This window comes from Corythoichthys intestinalis, chromosome 19 (genome assembly GCF_030265065.1).
Source record: "Corythoichthys intestinalis isolate RoL2023-P3 chromosome 19, ASM3026506v1, whole genome shotgun sequence".
NCBI lineage: Eukaryota > Metazoa > Chordata > Actinopteri > Syngnathiformes > Syngnathidae > Corythoichthys > Corythoichthys intestinalis.
Window position 1 is genome coordinate 2909233 of NC_080413.1, and position 26641 is coordinate 2935873.

The window sequence follows — 26641 nt, forward strand, 5'->3', positions numbered from 1 at the left end:
AGTGTGGATGTTCATCAATCGACAGTCAGAGAAGTTGTCTACAAATGGAGAGCACTGTTCTCTCCCAATCAGTGGGCGTCCACCAAAAACGACGCCAAGAGTTCCGCGCAGAATACTCAGAGACGTAAAAAAGAACCCTAAAGTGTCTGCTAAAGACTTACAGAAATCACTGGCACAGTCCAAATATCCCTGTGCACAGATCAACTATATGTAAAACGATGCCCAATAATAGTGTTCATGGGAGGACTACACTGTCAAAAAAAAAAAAAACATTGTTGCTCGTTTTATGTTCGTAAAAAGGCACTTGGACACTCCACAGAAATTTTGGCGAAACATTTTGTGGACTAATGAAACAAAAGTTGAATTGTTTGGGAGCAACACACAACGTCATGTGTGGAGGAAGCTCACCAACATCAAGACTTCATCCACACCGTGAAGCATGGTGGAGGGGGCATCATGATTTGGGGCTGTTTTGCTACCTTGGAGCCTGGACAACTTGCAATCATTAATGGAAGAATGAATTCCAAAGTGTATCAAGATTTTATGTAGGAAATCCTGAGGCAGTTTATTAGACCGTTGAAGCTACAAAGAGGATGTATCCTGCAACAAGACAATGATCCAAAAGACAGAAGTAAATCAACTTTAGAATGTTTTCAGAAGAACAAAATACAGGTTCTGAAGTGGCCAAGTCAAAGTCCAGACTTGAACCCCATTGAGATGCTGTGAAATGACCGAAAGACAGCGAATTATGCCAGACATCCCAGGAATCTGACTGAACTGCAGCAGTTCTGTAGAGAAGAATGGGCCGAGATTAGTCCTGATTGATGTGTCAGACTGATCTGCAGCTACAGGAGGCGTCTGGTTGAAGTTATTGCTGCCAAACGGGGCGGCCAAAAAATATGAAATGTGATGGTTCACTTACTTATTGTTCCCTTCTGTCATTGTTTGCATACTATACTCATTAAAATATGAAAACCTATAAATGTACGGGTGGTTTTAGTTAAAGCAGACACTGTTATTTCATCTGTGTGATTTTGACAAAGATCACAGTTGACGGTGATTTTATGCAGAAATGTGACAAATTCCAAAAAGGTTCAGATAAGTTTTCAAACCACTTTAATATATTAAGATGAATACATTTCAAATAATATTGATGATGTCTGTTCACAGTCATTACTAGCAGTGGATACAGTCCTCGCTCGGCGCACCAGTACTCTCCTCCCCTCTACCCGTCAAAGTAAATGCACTTACGTTCTATTTCAGTGCCGATTGTTCTCAAAATTTCACAAACTTTTTTTCCCCGCTTCAGGCCGTACCCTCACATCCTATCCACGCCGCCCGCCCCGTCCATGCCGGCGTACGCGGGCCAGCCGCAGTTCGGCGGCATGCAGCAGTCCGCCGTCTACACGTACTCGCAAACGGGGCAGGCTTACGGACTTTCCGGCTACGGTGAGGACACGCGAGACCCGTCTACGACGATGACGGTCAATCGTATTTGGACTTTTGTTCTTAGACCTGGGCGTGATGCTGCCGGGCATCAAAACGGAAAGCGGCCTAGCCCAGAGTCAGTCTCCTCTCCAGACGGGCCTCAGCTATAGCCCGGGATTCACTACGCCTCAACCCGGACAGACGGCCTACTCGCCCTATCAGATGCCAGGTCGCTATCTGCAAAAATTTTGCACCCTTCACGTTGATGGACGTCCAATCCAATTGGACCGGGAGGGTCCAAATGGATTGAACGTCCAATGCCATCAATGGCAACCACTGACGTTAAGACGTGCTATGAAATGGTGATTATGTCAAAAAATGACTGCTTTCATGTCATTTTACATGTAAAAAAAGGAATTTAGCACTCAAATTTTGTGAAATTTTTTCCAACAATTACATCACAACCAAAATTGTCAAATCATGTCTAGCTTTCTAGTGCTACCTACCTTGTCCACATGATCGAACATCTATGGCAGGGGTCCCCAAACTTTTTCCTGTGAGGGCCACATAACTTTTTCCTTCTCTGATGAGGGGCCGGGTCAGTTTGTACCAGAAAAAGTGTGACGATTGCAGAAGTGCCTAAATGTCAAAAAGTATTGTTTTTCAGAAAGCCACAATCAAATAACCTTTTCTGAATTCTTCACGGAACAAAAGTAAATAAAATAAATAACATAATATAATATATAGGGCTGTCAAAATTATCGCATTAATGGGCGGTTTATTAGTTTTTTTTAATTAATCACCTTAAAATATTTGAAGCATTTAACACACATGCCCCACTCGGACAGATTAAAATGACAGCACAGTGTCATGTCCATTTGTTACTTGTGTTTTTTGGCGTTTTGTCACCCTCTGCTGGCGCTTGGGTGCGACTGATTTTATGGGTTTCAGCACCATGAGCATTGAGTAATTATTGACATCAACAGTGGCGAGCTACTAGTTTATTTTTTGATTGAAAATTTTATTAATACGAAAACATTAAGAGGGGTTTTAATATAAAATTTCTCTAACTAGTACTAACATTTATCTTTTAAGAACTACGTCTTTCTATACATGGATTGCTTTAACAGAATGTTAATGTTAATGCCATCTTGTTGATTTATTGTTATAATAAACAAATACAGTCCCTATGTACCGTATGTTGAATGTATATATCCATCTTGTGTCTTATCTTTCCATTCCAACAATAATTTACTGAAAAATTTGGCATATTTTATAGATGGTTTCAATTGCGATTAATTACGATTAATTTTTAAGCTGTAATTAACTCGATTAAAAATTTTAGTCGTTTGACAGCCCTAATTTAAGCACATTATAAGGACTTTCAAGAACATTTTTCCAGTTTTTCTCGTACCTTTAATTTTTTTTTTAAAGCAACACTAGGTCACTTTACAACCTGTATAAAATATGTTCATCACATTTGTTATGTCGACTGACAACGAGTTGAATGACACTTCTTTTATATCTTGAAGGAGTCTGTATTGTTCTCACCGGCACTACCGTAATTTTCGGACTTTGGCCGCAACTTTTTCCCCCCTCATTTTGCATCCTGCGACTTATAGTCCAGTGCAGATTATACGTAGATATATTTGGGTTAATAGGTAACACTTTATCTGACAGCGGCATCACAAGACTGTCATAAGACCGTCATAATTTGACATGACACTATCATGGGCATTACTGAATGCTTCAGACAGATGTCATTCAGTGTTATCAGGCAAATTATGTCACTAACTCCAGCTGTGATTAGCTCGAAAATTGTAATCGTTTGACAGCCCAAAATATAATATAAAATAAACAATAACACTCTTAATTAAATAGATAATAACCAAATAACCCTGTCTGGGTTCTTCACAGAAAAAAGCCAGGAAATAAATAACACAATTGAGGGGGCAAAAAATTGTTCAGGGGGCCGGACCAAATGCGGAGGTGAGCTGTACTCGTAGTTTGGGGACCCCTGGTCTATGGATAGCATGCTAGCAGAAATCCCTTGCTCATTCTGGGTGTGACATCAGCTTCTTTTTAGAGATTTCTTAGTGGGTGGGGCTAAGACAGCTAGAAAGAAAGACTAATTCGGATCTAATTTCATCATAAAGCTGATTGTGTCATTTTTTTAGATGGATTGGTGTTCAAAACCTGGTCTTCTAGCATTTTAAAGTCGCACGCTGTAGTATTTCATATCACTTTTTTTTTTAACGTCTTTGTGGTTCTCCTCCAGGTTCAAGTTTCACCCCTTCCTCAGGCCTCTACGCCACCAACAATTCTGTGTCCAGTCCCGCCAACTACACCGCAACACAGCAGGTAGCGTCGCAACAACAAAAAAACACAAAAAGAGAATGGAAAAAAAATTAAATCATTATCATTTTACACAAAACTAAAAAAAAAAAATGGGCCGGAAAAAAGTATTGGCACCCTTTGAAAAATCATGTGATGCTTCTCTAATGTGTGTAATTAACACCACCTGTTACTTACCTGTGGCACATAACAGGTGGTGGCAATAACTAACTTACACTTGTAGCCAGTTAAAATGGATTAAAGTTGACTCAACGTCCATCCTGTGTCCTTATGTGTACCACATTGAGCATGGAGAAAAGAAAGAAGACCAAAGAACTGTCTGAGGACTTGAGAAGCAAAATTGTGAGGAAGCAATAGCAATCTCAAGGCTACAAGTCCATCTCTAAAGACCTGAATGTTCCTGTGTCTACCGTGTGCCGTGTCATCAATAAGTGTAAAGCCCATGGCACTGTGGCTAACATCCCTAGATGTGGACGGAAAAGAAAAACTGACAAGATATTTCAACGAAAGATTGTGCAGAGGGTGGATAAACAACCTCGACTAACATCCAAACAAGTTCAACCTATCCTGCAGTCCGAGTATACAACAGTGTCAAACTGCACTATCCGTCGACGTCTGAATGAAAAGGGACTCAGTGGTAAGGATACCCAGGAAGACCCCACTTCTGACCCAGAAACATAAAAAAGCCAGGCTGGAGTTTGCCAAAACTTACCTGTGAAAGCCAAAAACATTTTAACAACAGTTTTAGGTCTGTGACATGATGCATTGTCATCATGAAAAGAACAAACATATTTTCAATTGAAGGGATAAGAAAGCTGTCTAAAATTTCAATGTAAACTTGTCCATTTATTGAAGATTTAACTTGCACAGCCATCTCCCCAGTGCCTTTGCCTGACATGCAGCCCCATATCATCAAGGACTGGGGGAATTTTGATGTTTTTTTCGGGAAGTCATCTTTGTAAATCTCACTGGAACAGAACCAAACAAAAGTTCCAGCATCTTGTCAAGAGTCAAGAATCTGCATGGGACAAGGTGATGGTGTGGGAACTTTTGTCACGTCACAGTTTGTCCATAACGAACACCATGTTCAAACATAGGGGTGTCCATATGTGCACTTGGCACCAGGACACCCTAGGCCGCAGTTCGATGATCGACTTTGTAATCGTGTCATCGGACTTGCGGCCGCATGTTTTGGACACTCGGGTGAAGAGAGGGGCGGATATGTCAACTGATCACCACCTGGTGGTGTGTTGGCTCCGATGGCAGGGGAGAATGCTGGCCAGACCTGGCAGGCCCAAACGTATTGTGAGGGTCTGCTGGGAACGGCTGGCAGAATCCCCTGTCAGAAAGAGCTTTAACACCCACCTCCGGCAGTACTTCTCCCTTGTCCCGGGGGAGGTGGGGGACATTGAGTCCGAGTGGGCCGTGTTCCGCACCTCCATTGTTGAGGCGGCCGATCGGAGCTGTGGCCGTAAGGTAGTTGGTGCCTGTCGTGGTAGCAATCCCCGAACCCGCTGGTGGACACCAGTGGTAAGGGATGCCGTCAAGCTGAAGAAGGAGGCCTAATGGGCCTTTTTGGCCCATGGGACTCTGGAGGGCGCCGACAGGTACCGGCTGGCGAAGCGGACTGCGGCTTCGGTGGTCGTCAAGGCAAAAACTCGGACATGGGAGGAGTTCGGCGAGGCCATGGAAAACGACTTCCGGACGGCTTCGAGGAAATTCTGGTCCACCATCAGGCGTCTGAGGAGAGGAAAGCACTGCACCATTAACACTGTGTATAGTGAAGATGGTGTACTTCTGACCTCAACTCGGGACATCGGGAGAATACTTCGAAGCCCTCCTTAATTCCACCGACACGCCTTCCTTTGAGTAAGCGGAGTCTGGGGACTCCCAGGTGGGCTCTTCGATCTCTTGGGTTGAAGTCACTGAGGCTGATGGAAAGCTCCTCGGTGGCAAGGCCCCGGGGGTGGATAAGATCCGCCTGGAGTACCTAAAGGCTCTGGATGTTGTAGGGCTGTCGTGGCTGACACGCCTCGACAACATCGCGTGGACATCGGGGACAGTGCCTCTGGATTGGTAGACCGGGGTGGTGGTTCCCCTTTTTAAGAAGGGGGACCGGAGGGTGTGTTCCAATTATAGAGGGATCACACTCCTCAGCCTCCCCGGTAAAGTCTATTCAGGGGTGCTAGAGAGGAGGGTCCGTCGGGAAGTCGAATCTCGGATTCAGGAGGAGCAGTGTGGGTTTCGTCCCGGCCGTGGAACAGTGGACCAGCTGTACACTCTCTGCAGGGTCCTCAAGAGTGCACGGGAGTTCGCCCAACCAGTCTACATGTGTTTTGTGGATCTGGAGAAGGCGTTCGACCGTGTGCCTCGGGGAGTCCTGTGGGGGCTGCTCCGGGAGTACGGGGTACCGAGCCCCTTTGTACGGGCTGTTCAGTGGTAGTATGACCGATGTCAAAGTTTGGTCCGCATTGCCGGCAGTAAGTCGAATTCGTTCCCAGTGAGGGTTGGACTCCGCCAAGGCTGCCTTTTGTCACCGATTCTCTTCATAACTTTTATGGACAGAATTTCTAGGCGCAGCCGAAGCGTTGATGGGGTCCGGTTTGGTGACCTCAACATTGAATCTCTGCTTTTTGCAGATGATGTGGTGCTGTTGGCTTCATCAAGCCGTGACCTCCAACTCTCACTGGAACGGTTCGCGGCTGAGTGTGAAGTGGTTGGGATGAAGATCAGCACCTCCAAGTCCAGTTGGAAAAGGGTGGAGTGCCCTCTCCGGGTCGGGGATGAGATCCTGCCCCAAGTGGAGGAGTTCAAGTATCTTGGGGTCTTGTTCACGAGTGAGGGTAGGAGGGAGCGAGAGATTGACAGGCGGATCGGTGCAGCGTCTGCAGTAATGCGGATGCTGCACCGGTCCATAGTAGTGAAGAAGGAGCTGAGCCGAAAGGCAAAGCTCTCGATATACCAGTCGATCTACGTTCCTACTCTCACCTATGGTCACGAGCTGTGGGTCGTGACCGAAAGAACAAGATCCTGGATACAAGCGGCCGAAATGAGTTTCCTCCGCAGGGTGTCCGGGCTCTCCCTTAGAGATAGGGTGAGAAGCTCGGTCACCCAGGAGGGACTCGGCGTTGAGCCGCTACTCCTCCGCGTTGAGAGGAGGTGGCTCGGGCATCTGGTTCGGATGCCTCTGGACGCCTCTCCGGAGAGGTGTTCCGGGCATGTCCCACCGGCGGGAGGCCCCGGGGACGACCCAGGACACGCTGGAGAGACTATGTCTCTCGGCTGGCCTGGGAACACCTTGGGATCCAGCCAGAGGAGCTGGTTGAAGTGGCTGGGGAGAGGGAAGTCTGGGCTTCCCTGTTAAAGCTGCTGCCCCCGCAACCCGACACCGGAGCAAGCGGAAGATAATGGATGGATGGATGAATGCTGAAGAGTTGCAATTTTGAACTAATTAGTATATATTTCAAGCTTTTTATTCGAGTTTGTTCTACATAATAAAATGTCTGAGTGAGTGCTCATCCGAGACTGGTGATTCCATACTTTTTGCTAGGGGCTGTACTTATGTATTCCTCCCAATTCTTTAGTAAATTCAAAAGCTACATTTGCTCATTTTCTACGTTATGCCGAGTCATAATCACCATAACGGCCTAAGTATTCAAAGTCCTTGACTCCTTCAAACAATTGTTCCCCGCTGCTGCTTTCAACATCAATGTCAAGATCCTACATATGAACTTTCCCACGCAAGTTTCCTTGGCAGCCGTCAGCGTCGGAGCAGATGTTAGAGCGACGTCAAGCTTTGTTTTCCCTCAAAGGCACATTTGCAATAGCAGTTAAGACTGCAGTATTTTCGCAGACGCGGGAATCAAATAATACGCCGACTTTACAATAGGGACGCCTAGACTTTGTTGGAAGGATTTCGAGGAAAGACTCGTAAAAAAAACATCAAAATTGGAGCTGAGGCTATGTTGTTAAAAAGCCACAAAATCCTCTTGTTTCTCTGCAGGAATATCCCTCGTATACAAGCTTTGGCCAAAATCAGTACGCGCAGTATTATTCCGCCTCTACGTACGGGACGTATATGACGCCCGGCGGCGTGGATGGCAGCGGCGCTACCGTCGCCGCCTACCAGCTTCAAGACCCCACGCCGGCCATGACGGGACAGGCGGCAGAGCTTCACCCAGGTAAAGACCAACCAAAATAAGCTGTTTTAAATTGAGCATGCAAACACTTTGCCGAATGACATTAAATAAAGTCATTGGCTACTATTGACAGCCATAGACGTCAAATTCATTTGAATTGGGAGGCTTGACAGCGAATGAACAAACGCTCTTCTAACCGAAAATTATCTTAAAGTTTTGTTCTAAGCGGTTTTAAACGCATTCAATTAGGGCTGCAGATATTGCGTATTTGGGTAATCGATTAATCTATCAATTAGTTAGTTTGAATAATCAGGTAAAGTGATTATGAACATCTTAATGCGTTGCAGAGTCATTTTTAGGAGATTTAAATCAAGCAAGTGTTTATACTTGCAATATTCATTTTTGGCTTGCTAAGGTTACACTTTAAAAAAAACACAAATACAAAATAAAATTCCTTAGTGTGTCTTCAAACCATGCAGAATGGCACTTTCATTTCACAAGAGCAATAAATTCATTTAAGGTTAAATTAGAATACCTGAGCCTAGCCTCAAACTGTATAAAAAAATAAAATAAATGAGGATCTAAGAACAACAAAAGAACAATTGGCTAACTTGCATAGCAAAAGTCTGCTAGCTTAAATGCTATATAATACCAAGTTTTTTTTTGTTTTTGTTTTTTTTTTTTTCTGAAAAAGCGAATCTTTGACTTGAACAAGTCAGGAAAGTCACTTGGAGCCATTTCAAAGCAGCTGCAGGTCCCAAGAGCAACAGTGCAAACAATTGTTTGTAAGTATAAAGTGCATGGCACTGTTTTGTCACTGCCACGATCAGGAAGAAAACGCAAGCTATCACCTGCTGCTGAAAGAAAATTGGTCAGGAGGGTGAAGATTCAACCAAGGATCACCAAAAAGCAGATCTGCCAAGAATTAGAAGCTGCTGGAACACAGGTGTCAGTGTCCACAGTCAAGCGTGTTTTGCATCTCCATGGACTGAGAGGCTGCCGTGCAAGAAGGAAGCCCTTGCTCCAAAATCGGCACCTTAAGGCTCGACTGAAGTTTGCTGCTGATCACATGGACAAAGATAAGACCTTCTGGAGGAAAGTTCTGTGGTCAGACGAAACAAAAATCGAGCTGTTTGGCCACAATGCCCAGCAATATGTTTGGAGAAGAAAAGGTGAGGCCTTTAACCCCAAGTACACCATGCCTACCGTCAAGCACGGTGGTGGTAGTATTATGCTGTGGGACTGTTTTGCTGCCAATGGAACTGGTGCTTTACAGAGAGTAAATGGGATAATGAAGGAGGAGGATTACCTTCAAATTCTTCAAGATAACCTAACGTCATCAGCCGGAAGAATGGGTCTTGGGCACAGTTGGGTGTTCCAACAAGACAATGACCCCAAACACACGTCAAAAGTGGTAATGGAATGGCTAAATCAGGCTAGAATTAAGGTTTTCGAATGGCCGTCCCAAAGTACTGACTTAAACCCCATTGAGAACTTGTGGACAATGCTGCAGAAACAAGTCCATGTCAGAAAGCCATCGAATTTAACTGAACTGCACCAATTCTGTCAAGAGGAGTGGTCAAAGATTCAACCAGAAGCTTGCCAGAAGCTTGTGGATGGCTACCAAAAGCGCCTAATTGAAGTGAAAATGGCCAAAGGACATGTTACCAAATATTAGCGCTGCTGTGTGTATATTTTTGACCCAGCAGATTTGATCACTTTTTTCTGTTCACCCATAATAAAGTCATAAAAGAACCAAACTTCATGAATGTTTTTTGTGACAAAGAAGTATCTGTTCCAATCACTCTATCAGAGAAAAATCAGAGTTGTAGAAATAACTGGAAACTCAAGAGAGCCATGACATTATGTTCTTCACAAGTGTATGTCAACTTTTGACCACAACTGTATATAAAACTTGTAAGGCAAGAAAACAACCAAAATGAAATGAACAAAAAAAGATAATTGTATAATTAATTTTTTTTTTTTTTTCGAACAGATCATGTGAATAGCACCTTAGACGGTCATTTGCTTTGCATATTCTTTTCAAAAATAAAAAATAAAAAAATTTGGGAGGGCAATTTTATTTTTCCAAATGATTTTTTTTTTTTTTTGGATTGAATGATTTAGACACAAATGTTCTACCCATAATATGGGTAAAATGAAATGTATATGTTCAAATGCAAATTTTTGAGTCTCAAATATTTATTCGCATTCAAAAATTTTTTTAATGATATAATTTTTTCTTTTTTTTTTGATTGAATTAATTTTCCTTTTAAAAAAAATATTTTTTTTTTTCTATGAAGCACCTTATTTCTTGACTGAATAATAAAGGCACAAATGTCCTAGCCAAAACTTCAATCCCCCAAAAAAAATTCAAATAAAAATAGCTTTCAAATGCATTTTTTTGAATTTCAAATTTATTTTTGCATTCACATTTTTTTTGATTGAAGTGACTTTTTTTTTTAATTGAAAATATATATTTTGATTGAAGCAACTTTTTTTTGGATCAAATAATGAAAACACAAATATACCTACATATGGCTCGGCCCAGGGGATACAATTTTTGACTGAGGTAACTACATTGGCACGACACCAACGGGTGTACCATATTCAATGGATGACGATCTTGGCGAAAAATATTGCCTAAGCAGCCTGATTTAGAATTCCCCTCAAGAATGATGGGAAACAAAAAAAACACTCATTTTCAACTTATTATTGTAAATATTCTTATAAGTTAATTTTATTGCTGACACTGCGTTTCGGGGTCATCAACATGTTGTGCCCCCCCTGCCTCAAAAGTCAAAGTCCGCCTATGCGAATGAGTGAAAAAGATCCTAAAAAGTCTTTAAATTCCATTTCTTTGCAAAACCTGTTTTTATCTCGTGGGTAGTCTTTTTCCTTGTCACTAGAACACGTGCAGATCTATTCCCCCCCGCCCCCTCGCTGTAGTTTATCTTGGCTAAGTTTTCTGTAGAAGAGCTTATCCTGCTCCAATTGAGACATAACAATACGCGAGGCCAAGCCCGGTCGGGTTCGAGTTACGGCGGCGCGGCGGGAAGCATCTGGCCTTCTCCGAGCGTTTAGCCCATTTGGACGGTAGCTTTAAAAAAGAAATTAAACATGGCCTTCTCCGTCAGGGGACTTTGAGACGGTGCAGCGGCCCTCCACTCCCATCAAGGACCTGGACGAGCGAGCGTGCCGGAGCGGTGGCGGCACAAAGTCGCGGGGACGGAGTAGGAAGAACAATCCCTCACCGCCACCTGACAGCGATCTAGAGGTAATGTGGTCCAAAACTGCACTCACCTCTTGTTTTATGGACGCCGTTCTTGATTTTTTTTTTTTTTTTTTCCCGTGTTGGTGCAGAGGGTTTTCGTGTGGGATCTGGACGAGACCATCATCGTCTTCCATTCTCTGCTCACAGGTTCCTACGCACAGAAATACGGAAAGGTAAGATATGAAATGTGTCCAGGTAACACTGTCAAGCCGTTAAGATGACAGTACAAGTAGTCCCCCGGATTTTCATGTAAATTGGAATTACCCTTTAAGTACCTCTAAACACCCTTGTAATAAAAAAAAAAAAAACTATCCAAAAACATGTAATATACGTCATATGAAAAAAATTAAGTAAAAGGAAAATAAGTGAAAAGTGCACAACTGGCAATAAAATGGCGGACGCGGCACTGTTACTCGACTGAAAAAAAGGGGGGGGGGGGGGGTCGACTCGAGACAAAATGGCGGCCGAAACACCAGCATCATAAAGTCGAAATCGCGTAAACCGGGGACTACCTGTAATCCTGAAATAAAAAGGGAACCAAATGAATGGGGAAATAAATAATAAAATAAATTAATAAATACCGAAATTTATAATATGGTGACAACTGTTTAAATCACAAAAAAAAAAAAAAAAACATTTTTATGAAAATTGTAAAAATTGTAAAAAGAAATGAAATGTGTGACAAATGTCGAAATAAATAAAAATTAAACACATTTTTGGGAAAAATTTTTGAAATTGAATAAATGTCATATTTTCATTAGAGATGTCCCGATCGATCGGGTCCGATCACGTCAGTTTCAAAGTATCGGAATCGGCAAAAAAATATCGGCCATGCCTTTTTTTTTTTATATATATTTTTTAATTAAATTGTTTTCTAATTGTATTTAACGTTACAGACATAATATGTTACACTCATCCAGAGTCTTTAGTTTAGGTTTAAGGTAGGGTTATCAAATGTATCCCGATTACGGCGGTAATCAATTTTTTAAAAAAATGTATCACGTTAAAAACTTAAAATATTTAACGCAATTAATGCATGCGCTGCACAACCCACTCACGAATTATCGCGCTTAATCTGTAATGGTGCAGTTTTACCTATACAGAGTGATAAAAGGCAGCGTAAAATGAGTAGAGTGAATTTTGGCAGCCCTTGGAGCATTTTTTTAATTGGCTAAAGCCTTACAATCCCTCTCCCTACGATTAGAAATATTGTGGGAAGCAATGTGGGGAAGCAAGGTAGTAATTGATCTTTTTCTTAACACCCTATGTTATATCAATTGGTAGCACTGTGCACAGTCATGGTTCCACTTCCCATCATGCATTTGGGCATGGCTACAGTATCATTCACTGAAAGCTCAACAAATACACTAGATGGCAGTATTTAGTCACAATATACAAAGTCACAAGTCTTTCTATCCGTGGATCCCTCTCACAGAAAGCATGTTAATAATGTATATGCAATCTTGAGGATTTATTGTCATAATAAACAAATACAGTACTTATGTACTGTATGTCGAATGTATATATTCGTCCGAGTTTTATTCGTTTCTTAATGCATTGCCAAAATGTATATGATCGGGAAAATTTTTCGGGAATGATTGGAATTGAATTGGGAGCAAAAAAAAAAAGCAATCGGATTGGGAAATATCGGGATCGGCAGATACTCAAACTAAAACGATCGGGATCGTTGTAAGATTAGTCACCAGTTTGTAAGGGCATACCTCACTATTTGTAAGATTGCCAACGGCTTCGGGTTGACAGGTATGTGAACTATTTACTGCTATATTTATTGAATTGAACCAATCCTAGACATCTACTTTTCGTTTTTTTAACATCACTTCAAGAATATTACCTCGGTGCCACTGACGGTGACAGACGTCCAATCACGTGCCTCTTAAAAACTCAGTTAAAACACTTCAAATGACTATATCGCTGGCAGCTTCGAACGGGTCGAACGTCTACCGCCGTCCGACGCGTAAACAAAGCCGCGGGTAAGCGCTCGGCCGCCGTCCAACAATCTGCACGAATGTCCGCCTTAAAATAAGAGCGCGCCCCGCCAAAGCCCCGCTCGTGTGAGCTCTCGCGGCAGCTGTGTCTGTTCGCACCTCTCCCAAAATAGTGTTTACGTTGTCGCCGTAGCAACCGGCTAGCACGCGTCGGCCGGGAGTGATATTTCCCTTTTTCTGTTATGAGAACCAATAGAGAAGAGCGCGCTTTTGTCGCGTTCCCTGACTTTGGGCTCAGCGGGGAACGCCGGCCTCTCGTCCTCTCTTTCGCCAGCTTTTTCGCCGTTAGCCGGCGTCTATTCTGGTGCGCTGACAGCATCCGCCCCCTTGACCTATTGCGCGTGATGGTTTTTGCAGCTGAGCCTCACGCACGCTCGTACATGGCAAAGGGAATGTTGATGGGACGCAACAAGTGCGAGCTGTCACCGTTTTGGAGGGGTGGTGACTTGAAATCATTTTTTGGGAACAAAATGTCCAAAATTATATATTTTTTTTTTTTTTTTTTTTTTTTGCTCAGGACCCGCCCATGGCAGTCACGTTAGGGCTGAGGATGGAGGAGATGATCTTCAACTTGGCTGATTCGCATTTGTTCTTCAACGATTTGGAGGTGAGGAGGAAGTCCAATTTCAAAGTTTTTTTACAATTGTTTTGAGTTTGATCTGCAACTGCTGCCATCTTGTGGGGACAAATGAACATGAACATTTTTAAAAATATTTGACTTTTTTTTTTTCATTGGCAATCCAATCTATGACATCCAATCTATTTTGAGTGGGAGGGGCGAACGTTCTTTTAATTTTCATTCATTTTAAAGATAAAAAAATGATGTTTCATTGAGATTTTGGAGCTATATATATCATTCATTTCATTTAAAATTACCGTTTTTTAAGACATTGGCATTTAAGTCAAAACCATTTAACCACTTTTTTTTTAACTTTAAAAACAGATATAAATTTAAAGAATTTTTTTTTTAATAATGGTTATTTTTCAATTAGATTTTGGGGCCTGAAAAAAATTTTTTTTTAATTAGTTGACCTTTTTCTTGAATATTTTCAGATAAAATAATTATGTTCCAATGAGATTTTGTGGGTATTTATTTCATGAATCAGATTTATGTTGACCTTTTTTTAATACTGTATTTAAAGCTGAAAAAATGTGTCGTTAAGATTTTTGGGGGTATATATATATCATTCATTTCATCTAAATTGACCGTTTTTTAAGACATCGGCATTTAAATCAAAACCATTTAACCACTTTTTTTTTTTTTTTTACTTTAAAAACAGATATAAATTTAAATAATTAAAAAAAAAAAAAAAAAAAGGTTATTTTTTTCAATTTGATTTTGGGGCTTGAAAAAAAATATTTTTTAAATTAGTTGACCTTTTTCTTGAATATTTTCAGATAAAATAATTATGTTCCAATGAGATTTTGTGGGTATTTATTTCATGAATCGGATTTATGTTGACCTTTTTTTCATACTGTATTTAAAGCTGAAAAAAATGTGTCGTTAAGATTTTTGGAGGTATGTATATCATTCATTTAAATTGACTGTTTTTTAAGACATTGGCATTTAAGTCAAAACCATTTAACCACTTTTTTTTTTACTTTTAAAAACAGATATAAATTTAAAGATTTTTTTTTTTTTTAATAATGGTTATTTTTCAATTAGATTTGACCTTTTTTCATACTGTATTTAAAGCTGGAATAAATATGTGTCATTGAGATTTTTGGGGGTATTTTTTTTATGAATTAATATTTACATTGAGACCTTAAAGCAACACTTGGTAACTTTTCCACATTTCTAAAATATTTTCATAACATTTGTGATATGTCGACTGACAACTAGTTGAATGAAGCTGCGGCAGGTATCGCTTTCACCACCACTAATTAACTGCCACGGACAAAGAACTAGAAATGTTCTGACTACTTTACGGCCTACGTCAGGTCCAGCGTTGTTATTAACAGTGTTAGAATACAACGGCGTTACTAACTGCATTTTTTTTTTTCAGTAGTGCGTAATCTAATCAATTACTTTTCTCATCTTGGCAACGGCGTTACCGTTACTGAGGCGGAAAAGACGTGCGTTACTAAGCGTTACAATGTTGGTCCAAAAGTCTGAGGGAGACGGACTCACTGAGACGACAGAGCAGAGCAGGAGCAGGGAGGAGGCAAGAAAGTTGTGATGCCGAGCAAACGCGATGCTTGGTAGCTCCAATAGTACCTGACTGTAGCCAATAGCCTACAAACTACGCCCACATGATGTAGATATCACATATATATACTGTATATCAGGGCTGGCCCAGGCCATTTGGGGGCCCTAAGCAAAATAATGCCAAGGGGCCCATATTTTTGGCCCACCATTTCGTCACAGTGTACTGTGAAACCCATACATGCAATCCAACCTATATGTCCATTTTTTGTATATTAATCAGATTTTGTTGCACTGCATTCTTCAAACTTCTCACCCCAAATGATTGTCAGTACTTACAGTAGATAACGCCAAATCTTTTTCTAAAAGAGGAAAGAAAGAAGGAAGAACTTTTATTTTTTAAGCTTATAATCAAGTATCAAAACTCACAAAAGTCAAATAAAACAAACTGTAGTAAACAAAATAGAATATAAATAAAACATTGCCAGATTGCCCCCTAGTGGTCAGGGGCCCTAAGTAGCTGCATAGTCTGCGTATAGGCTGGGCCAGCCCTGATATATATAGAACAAGATGCAAATGGTGCATGTAAACGGTGGCATTAGCAACATGTATAAAGAACTCGATGCGTTAGTAAACAGCCGCCATCTTAAAGCAGTAGACTTCTCAGGAAGGCTGTGTTGTAGAGAACCTTCCTAGCGAATAAAATCTGTGCTGATTTTAACTCTACCTGAACAAAGCCATTTTTTGTTTGTAATGAGAAATGAGCACTTTTCGTTATCCTTTTTGAAGTCAGCCATTTTCAAAGAACCAAAAACAACAAAGAGATGTGCCAAACCTGATGATTGGATTTCGATTGGTAAAGTTTCATCCAATCATCTCCTAGAAGTGGCCATAGCAACTAAATTCAGTGTATTTATTGGTTGAGAGACGCGAACGCATTATGTCATTCAGCAGCATGCTTAGGTTTGAAGGGGTTAATTGTCATTTTAAGTCAAAACCTTGGAACAACGTTTGTTTACATAGTTTGAAAAAGAAAATTTACTTTTGATTGTGAAGTTGTTTTTCTCAGTATCATTTTAATGATCTTTAATTTATTAATTTGTTTTAATGTGCTATTAAATATATAAATAAATGCTATGATCGGACACTGTAAATTGTCCATAGGTATGAGTGTATGTGCGCCAATGGTAGTTCGTCTCCTTGTGCCCTGCGATTGGCTGGCAACCGATTCAGGGTGTACCCTGCCTACTGCCCATAGTTAGTTGGGATTGGCTCCAGCACCCCCCGTGACCCTTGTGAGGATAAGCGGCTTGGAAAATGAATGAATGAATGTATGTTGTGGACAGTTCTCCCTGCCAAATTATTTAGTTTGTTTTTTTTTAATGATTTGTTTTTGCGATTGACATTTTTCACAGGTTTATGTTACATTTTCCCCTTTTTTCCATATTTTTTTTAGCATTTTACCATCCCGTGACATTTTAAATTTCCATCGAACACACTATCATTTTAAAATACTTGTTAAGGTTTAGTTCAAGAGATGACATCGTTTTGTTTTGTTTTCGGGTTCTAATTAGGGCTGTCAAACGATTCAAATTTTTAATCGAGTTAATTACAGCTTAAAAATTAATCAATCGTAATTAATCGCAATTCAAACCATCTATAAAATATGCCATATTTTTCTGTAAATTATTGTTGGAATGGAAAGATAAGACACAAGATGGATATATACATTCAACATACGGTACATAAGGACTGTATTTGTTTATTATAACAATAAATCAACAAGATGGCATTAACATTATTAACATTCTCTTAAAGCGATCCATGGATAGAAAGACTTGTAGTTCTTAAAAGATAAATGTTAGTACAAGTTAGAGAAATTTTATATAAAACCCCTCTTAATGTTTTCATTTTAATAAAATTTGTAAAATTTTCAATCAAAAAATTTACTGGTAGCCCGCCATTGTTGATGTCAATAGTTACTTACACAATGCTCATGGGTGCTGAAGCCTATCAAATCAGTCGCACCCAAGCGCCAGTAGAGGGCGGCAAAACTCCCTAAAACACAATTAACTAGTGGGCATTTCACTGTACTAAGTAGTCATTTAAACCTGTCTTAGCAGAGCATGTGCGTTAATTGCGTCAAATATTTTAACGTGATTAATTTAAAAAATTTATTACCGCCCGTTAACGCGATAATTTTGACAGCCCTAGTTCTAATGTAAACTCATAATATTTGAACTCACTGGCTACTATTGTCAGCTATAGACATGCAATTCAATTTGGCTGCTAGCTGCTAGCCGTCCCAGTCAAAAACTTTGATCAAATCCTATCATGTCATATATTCTTGCAGGAGTGCGATCAGGTACATATTGATGACGTATCGTCCGACGACAACGGGCAGGACTTAAGGTAAAACTTCCCTCCTAAACTGCTCCGACTAATTGATAACGTATTTTACTCCACCAGCTGCGCTCTCTCCTCCAAATAAAACGTGTTATCGTTATCGACAGTACTTACAGTTTTGCAACTGATGGCTTCCATGCAGCTGCGACCAGCGCCAACCTGTGCCTGGCCACGGGCGTCCGCGGCGGCGTCGACTGGATGAGGAAGCTGGCTTTCCGCTACAGGCGCGTCAAAGAGTTGTATAGCACGTACAAAAACAATGTGGGGGGTAAGACGGACGCCTATCCGAGGGGCGCTTGGCAAAACGGACGTCGGCATTACCGGCGCGTGACGCGTGCTCTCGTAGGTCTGCTGGGTCCCGCCAAACGAGACGCCTGGTTGCAGCTGCGAGCCGAAGTGGAAGCGCTGACAGACTCCTGGTTGACGCACGCGCTCAAGTCGCTGTCCATCATCAGCTCCAGGTACGGCTCGTCGAGACGGGTGAGCGTCGGGGCGCTCAAGCGATCTCTGAACATGCAGGAGTAACTGCGTCAACGTGCTGGTGACCACCACGCAGCTCATACCGGCGCTGGCAAAAATTCTCCTGTACAGTCTGGGGTCGGTGTTCCCCATCGAGAACATCTACAGTGCGACAAAAATAGGTGAGGAGCGGGAAGGGTGGGTGAGGACGGCCGAACGTGAAGGCGTGGTCGCTATGGCTACGAGTGGACAGGTGGAAATTTGGTAGTAATTTGAAACCAGACAACATTGAAATGATGGTAAAAGTAGAGAAACATAACCAAAGCAAATTGAGAAAAATGGCGATTTAAGACTTGGTACAGTGCACAATAAATATGATTTAACTAGACATTGGGTAGTAACGCGTTACGCATTTACCGGAGTAACTTTTTCAGAAAAAAGTTTAACTACAACATACTTTACATAAAGTCTCGCTAAAGCCACGCTATATTTATAAAAAGACGTCACGGTTTCGAAATCATACAAAAGTAACACTTACCCAGAAAACCGTAAAGCCGCACCAAACTCCACTGGGAAAAATGCTGATTTAAGAGATGGTAGAAACTCCTGCAGATTAACTGGACATTTACTGGGACAACAGTCGTTATGGTAAAGTCGTATCGGCTAGCAATTAAGCAGACAATGGGACTCGAGTCACAGCAACTCCGACTTGAGCCGCAAATTTGATGACTTTCAGTTCGACTCCAACTTGAAGAAAAAATACACAGACTCGGACTTGACTGGACTTGAGATGCAATTAAATTGAGACCTCGTGACTCGACTCAATGTCGTGACTCGACTTGACCTGACTACGTGACTCGACCTGACCTCGTGACTTGACCTGACTTCGTGACTCGACTTTGTGACTCGCCCCGACCTGACCCTGTGACTCGACGCTTGACCTGACCTCATGACTGGATCCAACCTGACCCCTTGACTCGACCCTTGCCCTAACCCCGTGACTCGACTCGACCTGACTTCATGACTCGACGTCGTGACTCGACCTGACCTCGTGACTCGACCCGACCTGACCTTGTGACTCAACTCGACCCGACCTCGTGACTCGACCCGACCCCGTGACTCAACCCTTGACCTTACCTCATGACCTGACTCCTTGACTCGACCTCGTGACTTGACCCCGTGACTCGACTCGACCTCGTGACTCGACTCGACGTCGTGACTCGACCCGACCCCGTGACTCAACCCTTGACCTTACCTCGTGACCTGACGCCGTGACTCGACCTCGTGACTTGACCCCGTGACTCGACCTGACCTCGTGACCCGACTTGACGTCGTGACTCGACCTGACCTCGTGAGTCGACCTGACCTCGTGACTTGACCTGACCTCGTGACTCTACTCGACCTGACCTCGTGACTCGACCCGACCTCGTGACTCGACCCCGGACTCTGACTCGACCCCGTGACTCAACCCTTGACCTTACCTCATGACCTGACTCTTTGACTCGACTTCGTGACTTGACCCCGTGACTCGACTCGACCTGACCTCGTGACTCGACCTGACCCCGTGAGTCGACCTGACCCTGGACTCTGACTCGACCTGACCCCGTGACTCAACCCTTGACCTTACCTCGTGACTCGACTCGACCTGACCTCTTGAATCGACTCGACCTGACCTCGTGACTCGACCCGACCTCATGACTCGACTCCGTGACTTGACCCGACCCTGTGACTCGACCCGACCCGACCCCGGACTCTGACTCAACCCGACCTTGTGACTCGACCTCGTGACTCAACACGCCCACAACAGGTAAGACTCGGGACCTACTACTTGTGACTCGGATCATGGCGACCTGTGAAATTGTCTGCTATTTTGACAAAAATATCATGATAGTTATTTATAAGCAACGTTCAGTGAGGAAAACTGCAGACAAACCCAATTGAGAAAAATGCCAATTTAAGTCATGCCACAAAATCCAGAAATCAAGCAAGGCTGATCACATGACACCAATGCTGTACTGATTGGGCACCGGTGTTCTTTGCCTTGCATACTCTTAACATCAACAGTGCTAGGAAATAAGGATTTTCAGGCAATTTTCAAAGCGATGCTTTAAAAACAGACACTTGGCAACATTTACCACCAAATTTTGCATTTGATAATCGTTTCCCACCAATAATAGTGTCAAATTATGTTTCCGATGAACGGTTTACGCCAACAACAAGAAAAAGCTGTATAAGGCATTCTGTGTGTCCAGGCAAAGAGAGCTGTTTTGAGCGTATAGTGTCCCGCTTTGGCACTAACATTACATATGTTGTGATTGGCGATGGCAAGGATGAGGAGCATGCGGCCGGCCAGGTAAAATGACTTTTGGACTCCTTTTGTTTTCACCCTCCCCCTTTCTTCCTCCTCCTTTCTCCTGCAGGAAAAGAGAGTTGCTTTGAGCGCATAATGCAAAGGTTTGGCAGGAAAGTAGTGTATGTTGTAGTGGGGGACGGTGCGGAAGAGGAGCAGGCGGCCAAAAAGGTAACTGGAGCCCCGCCCACTCGGCCCAGACTCAGCTCTGATTGGATTGGCGCCTGCCTGTCGTAGTCTAGCGGTTCTCAACGGTTGGTCTTTTTTGGCTAACCGCTTGCAGTGGACGAGCTTCTTTACAAGAGGTTCAGTACAGTGAAAGCTCCTAAGTGGAAGTTGGTTGGGGAACAGCACCATCTAGCGGTTTCATGGCTCGTAATTCACAAAATTGGGGAGATTTTAGGTTCCAAGTTGAGAGCTTTCACTGGTTTGAACGATGCTTGTGTTAGCAACAAGTTTGCAGGTTCTTCTGAACGTGATATTACTTAGTAGTAGTTAGTTAATTAGTAAATTTTAGGAATGAGTTGGTGGGTGTTGGGAGTAGTGCAGTCAATTTAGGAAAGTGCTGGATTGCTTTTTTTGCCAAGGTAAATGCTCAACATTCAGATGTTCTGAAATTGTTAGAGAGAATTTGTCAGTTTAATCCATTTTTTTTAAATTCCAAACATAAAATTGACTCAAAATGGCAGATTATTGATGACATTATGGCATAGTTAGGTGAAATTCTTTAAATTTTGACCAAGCACAAAACCCATGGATAAATTGACCCAAAAAATTAAAATCACGATTTAGCAACTAATGTATATATTTGAAGATAAAATGTCTTTAAATTTAACTTGTCAAATTTCAGTATTTTTTTTCCTCAAAAGCTGTTTCAAGTACAAAAAAAAACAACCAAATTCTGCTTCTTGAAAATGGCGATAACTCAAGTATTGTTTCCCCAAAGTATTTAACATTTAACTCATTGGTTGCCATTGATGACACTAGCCCCTCCCAGTCAAAATGGACCTCAAGCGCCATCAATGTCACCCAATGAGCTAACATACTGTTCTAGAGGAAAATTGACTGTAACAGTCTTGTTAAAACCTTAAAAAAAAAAAGCCAAAAAACCGTGAAAAACCTGCAAAAAAATTGAACTCATTTAAGTGCAAAACCCCCCAAAAAATGTGTGAAAAATTGCAAACATTGAAAAAATGTTGCAAGAAATTGAAAAAAAAAAAGAAAAAAAAAAAAAGAAAAAAAAAAACTTTTTTGTCAAATTCTTACTGAAAATGTCAACTCAAATATTTTTCCCCCTAACTATTTAAGTCATTGGCTGCCATTGACGACACGATCGCCTCCCAGTCAAAATGAATTGGACGTCCTGGCGCCATTAATGGTAGCCAATCAGCTAACATATTGTTCTAGTGAAAAATTTCACTAGCAACCTGAAAAAAGAAAAAAAAAAGCCAAAAACTGATAAACCTGCAAAAACCCGGAAAAGTTCAATATGAAAAATTGCAAACCCCAAAAATCCATGACAAGAAATTGCTAAAAAATAAAGCCCAAAAAAAAATTTTCATTCAAATTCATATGGCTGCCATTAGAGACACTAGCACCTCCCTGTCAAAATTGGACGTCTGGGGCGGTCAATGGCAGCCAATCAGCTAACAGTGCTCCAGTGGACAATTTAGCTGGCAACCTGTAAGTCTTGTTATGACTTGCAAAAAAATATATATACATATATATATATGTTAGGGCTGTCAAAATGATCGCATTAACGGGCGGTAATTAATTTTTTAAATTAATCACGTTAAAATATTTGACGCAATTAACCCACATGCCCCGCTCAGACTAAGATGATAGTACAGTGTAATGTCCACTTGTTACTTGTTTTTTGGTGTTTGTGTCCAACTGATTTTATGGGTTAGTACCATGAGTGAGCATAGTGTAATTATTGACATCAACAATGGCGAGCTACTAGTTTATTTTTTGATTGAAAATTTTACAAATTTTAATTAAACGAAAACATTAAGAGGGGTTTTAATATAAAATTTCTATAACTATTACTACTAACATTTATCTTTTAAAAACTACAAGTCTTTCTATCCATGGATCGCTTTAACAGAAGGTTAATAATGTTAATGCCATCTTGATTTATTGTTATAATAAACAAATACAGTACTTATGTACCGTATGTTGAATGTATATATCCGTCTTGCGTCTGATCTTTCCATTCCAACAATAATTTATAGAAAAATATGGCATATTTTGTAGATGGTTTGAATTGCGATTAATTTCTAAGCTGTAATTAACTCGATTAAAGATTTTAATTGTTTGACAGCCCTAATATATGCCAAAAACCGGTGAAAAATTACAAAATACATTAAAGTGCCAAAAACACCAGATTTTTTTAATATAAGAAATTGCAAACACAAAAAAAAAACCTTCATTAAAAAGTTTTTGTCAAATTCTTATTGAATATGTCACCTGAAGTATTTTTTATCCCCAAAGTATTCAACTCATTGGCTGCCATTGACGACACTAGCACCTCCCAGTCAAAATCATTTGGACATCTGGCCCCGTCAATGGCAGCCAATCAGCTGGCAAACTGTTCTAGTGGAAAATTTAGCTAGTAACCTGTTGCAGTTAAATCCTGCAAAAGCAAATACACTAAAAACGGAAAAATCTGGGGGAAAAAACGGAATGAATGAATGAATGTGTATGAATGAAAAACGCATTAAAGTGCAAAAAATTTAAAATAAGGGGGAAAAACGTGACTGTTTATTGCATACACACAATATTTTTTCTTTCCATAGTATTTTGCTAACACAGGAACTGTTATAGATTCAAAATTATTTTTGCAACCTGTCCTTTTATTAATCGGCAACACCATTCCTGGCATGAGCATATCGATAACCTATTGCGATACTTTGGCAGAAAAGCAAATCTTCTCCCCAAATGCTTATCTGCATGCGAGTTTGCGGTGTTTTTTCTGGACGGCTACGTACGTGAGCGCCAAATGACCGTTTGTCCTTCCCCGACAGCACAACATGCCCTTCTGGAGAATATCCAGCCACTCTGACCTGCTGGCGTTACATCAAGCACTGGAGTTCGAGTACCTGTAAAGGATCCGCGAGGGACGTTTTTTAAAACTATTTAAGAACAAACTATACACTGCAATTTTTTTTTTTTTCCAACGCCTGGATTTACAAACTGAATGGTCTTAAAAGCAACAATGGAGGACCGCGAGTCCGGACTGAAGCTGGGTTTTTTTCCTGTACAGGCAGCACGTTAACACACCAGCTCATTTTCAATCTGTTCTGGGTCGTCTCACCTTTGTAAATTATTTGCAATAAAAATGAAGGGTGGGTGGTGTGTCGATTTTTTTTTTTTTGTGGGGTGCGGTGAATGGGGGTGTTGAGGATGTGCATCATGTGTTGTGCCTTAATGTGTTTTCATGTCAGTTCTTTTCATAAGTGTAAATATTAAAAGAGGATCAAATCTGGAGTGATTTTTGATTGGGAAGTACTACATATGAGTCCATTGAGAAGGGTGTGGAAAGTTTAACTTACTTGGGAAAAAAAGTCTCCTTATAATCTATTACATATTTAAAGGGAAAATTCAGTATCCTGAAAAAATTCGGGAAGAAAATAGTCCAAAAATTAGCAATGTTAGCTTCTCAAAAAAATTAAGTCTGGAAAAATAACCAAACAATTCATGTAGAGCAGGGGTCGGAAACCTATGGCTCACGAGCCAGATCTGCCTCTTTTGACAGCTGCATCTGGCTAGCAGACAAATCTTTATTTAAAAAAAAAAAAAAAAAGTTTAGTTATACTCCTTTGCGCATTTCACGAACGGTCACCGGTCATATGCTAGTGTTGTGCAGTAATGAGCAGACATAACTTTCGCAGCGTATGTTAACTTTTTTATTGCTCCGACAACACTCGCGCACTAGATATCAAATACCAACCAAGATGCGCTACGTTAGATCCCCCCCAAGTCCGATGCCGTTGGCTGCATGTGCCCAGGGTGATGGGACACGTAGTTCATATACTTCTACAACTGGCAACTAGAAAGCCTGTTCACAGTAATTTTAGTGAGAAAGTGGAAAACCTGTTGTCTATTAATCGCAACGCAGATGAGGCAGAGACACTGTTCAAGTGGGGTTGCCGTATTTTGCTGTCGAAAATAGCGGCCGATGCGCAAATGTGCGTCAGATCAAGAAGTAAACCTCGTTTTCTGTTTCGTTATCCACGTTGTAAGCTAATTTTAGAAACCCTTTTGAGAAGATGGCTAAAAGAAAAAAAAAAGACTAGGAGTATCATACTTTTCAGCAGGAATGGACAGAGGAATTTGCCTTTGTGGAGTTTTTGACGACTTTGCAGATACAGTTTAAAATTAAATGGATAAAAGGCATGCCTCTGTCGGCAAGAACTGTTCACGATCGTAACATGTCACGTCAAATTGAGGCAACACAAGTGAAGGACATAAATTTGGCAGTTTTCGCTCTCGCTGTGGATGACTCAACAGACGTAAGCAACTTATCCCAGTTCAGCGTGATTGCAAGGTTTTGACTATGAAAGGGACAAGAGGAAAGGATGTTCACGGTAATTTTAGGGGGGAAAGTGGAAAACGTGTATCAATCGCATAGGGAACGCAGATGAGGCAGACTCTGTTCAAGTGGGGTTGCCGTATTTTGCTGTCGAAAATTGAGGCCGATGCGCGAATATGCGCGAGATCATGAAGTAAACCTCGTTTTCAGTTTCGTTATCCACGTAAGCTAATTTTAGAAACCCTTTTGAGAAGATGGCTAAAAAAAAAAAAAAAGACGAGTATTGTGCTTTTCAGCAGGAATGGACAGAGGAATTTGCCTTTGTGGAGTGTTTTTGACGACTTTGCAGATAAAAAGTTTACAATTAAACAGGTAAAAGTAGGGCTGTCAAAATTATCGTGCTAACGGGCGGTAATTAATTTTTTAAATTAATCACGTTAAAATATTTCACGCATTTAACGCACATGGCCCACTCAAATAGATTAAAATGACAGTACAGTGTAATACCAGCTTGTTACTTGTTTTTGGTGTTTGGCGCCCTCTGCTGGCGCTTGGGTCCAACTGATTTTATGGGTTAGTACCATGAGTGAGCATGGTGTAATTGTTGACATCAACAATGGTGAGCTACTAGTTTATTTTTTGATTGAAAATTTTAATAAAACGAAAACATTAAGAGGGGTTTTAATTTCTATAACTTGTACTAACATTTATCTTTTAAAAACTACAAGCCTTTTTATCCATGGATCACTTTAAGAGAATGTTAATAATGTTAATGCCATCTTGATTTATTGTTATGATAAACAGTACTTATGTACCGTATGTTGAATGTATATATCCGTTTCGTCTTATCTTTCCATCCCAACAATATTTTACAGAAAAATGGCACATTTTATAGATGGTTTGAATTGCGATTAATTATGATTAATTTTTAAGTTGTAATTAACTCGATTAAAAATTTTAATCGTTTGACTGCCCTAGATAAAAGACATGCCTCTGTCGGCAAGAACTATTCACGATCATACCATCATGTCACATCAAATTGAGGCAACGCAGGTGAAGGACATAATTTTGGCAGTTTTTTTCTCGCTTTGGATGACTAAACAGACGTAAGCAATTTATCCCAGTTCAGCGTGATTGCAAGGTTTTGACTATGAAAGGGACAACAAGCGTGAATGATTTATTCAAGTCCTTCACAGAGTCCACCAAAGAAAAAAATCTACCGATGGATACTTATTTCGGTGTGCACTGATAGCACTCCATGCGTGGTGGGGGAAAACAGGATTCGTGCCGCTTCATGAACATGGAGAGACGCATCCCAAGTTTCTACGCCTGCGTGAAGCTTAACCTCACCAAGTATCAACCAGACTACAAAACCATGCAGCACCAGAAGTCGCATTAATGATAATACTCATCATTGATTAGCAACAGCATAACAACGTTATTAAAAAAAAATGACTTATTGTGCTCCAAGTGTTCAAATTACATAAAATGCACACATTACTTGTATACAGTATTTAGTTTTAAACATATTGTATGGCTCGCAT

General features: G+C 41.1%; 1 protein-coding gene across 8 annotated transcripts in view; it reads left to right on the forward strand.

Annotated features, from left to right (window-relative positions):
* The window catches only part of eya4 (EYA transcriptional coactivator and phosphatase 4), a 100396-nt gene extending 73941 nt beyond the window's left edge, over positions 1–26455 (forward strand). For 3 of the 8 annotated variants that reach the window (XM_057822330.1, XM_057822334.1, XM_057822335.1), the window contains 13 exons: positions 1171–1237; positions 1310–1449; positions 1514–1657; positions 3707–3789; positions 7787–7964; positions 11060–11199; positions 11286–11369; positions 13720–13809; positions 17702–17760; positions 17862–18215; positions 18274–18395; positions 20466–20566; positions 23590–26455. In XM_057822330.1, coding sequence (XP_057678313.1) covers positions 1171–1237; positions 1310–1449; positions 1514–1657; positions 3707–3789; positions 7787–7964; positions 11060–11199; positions 11286–11369; positions 13720–13809; positions 17702–17760; positions 17862–18215; positions 18274–18395; positions 20466–20566; positions 23590–23670 — 1643 coding nt within the window. In that variant the 3' untranslated portion in view covers positions 23671–26455. Of the gene's footprint in view, positions 1–1170; positions 1238–1309; positions 1450–1513; positions 1658–3706; positions 3790–7786; positions 7965–11059; positions 11200–11285; positions 11370–13719; positions 13810–17701; positions 17761–17861; positions 18246–18273; positions 18396–20465; positions 20567–20633; positions 20735–23589 lie in introns of those variants that run through there. The other 5 variants (XM_057822332.1, XM_057822336.1, XM_057822333.1 and 2 more) reach the window with 4 other exon arrangements.
* Positions 26456–26641: the final 186 nt, after the last annotated feature.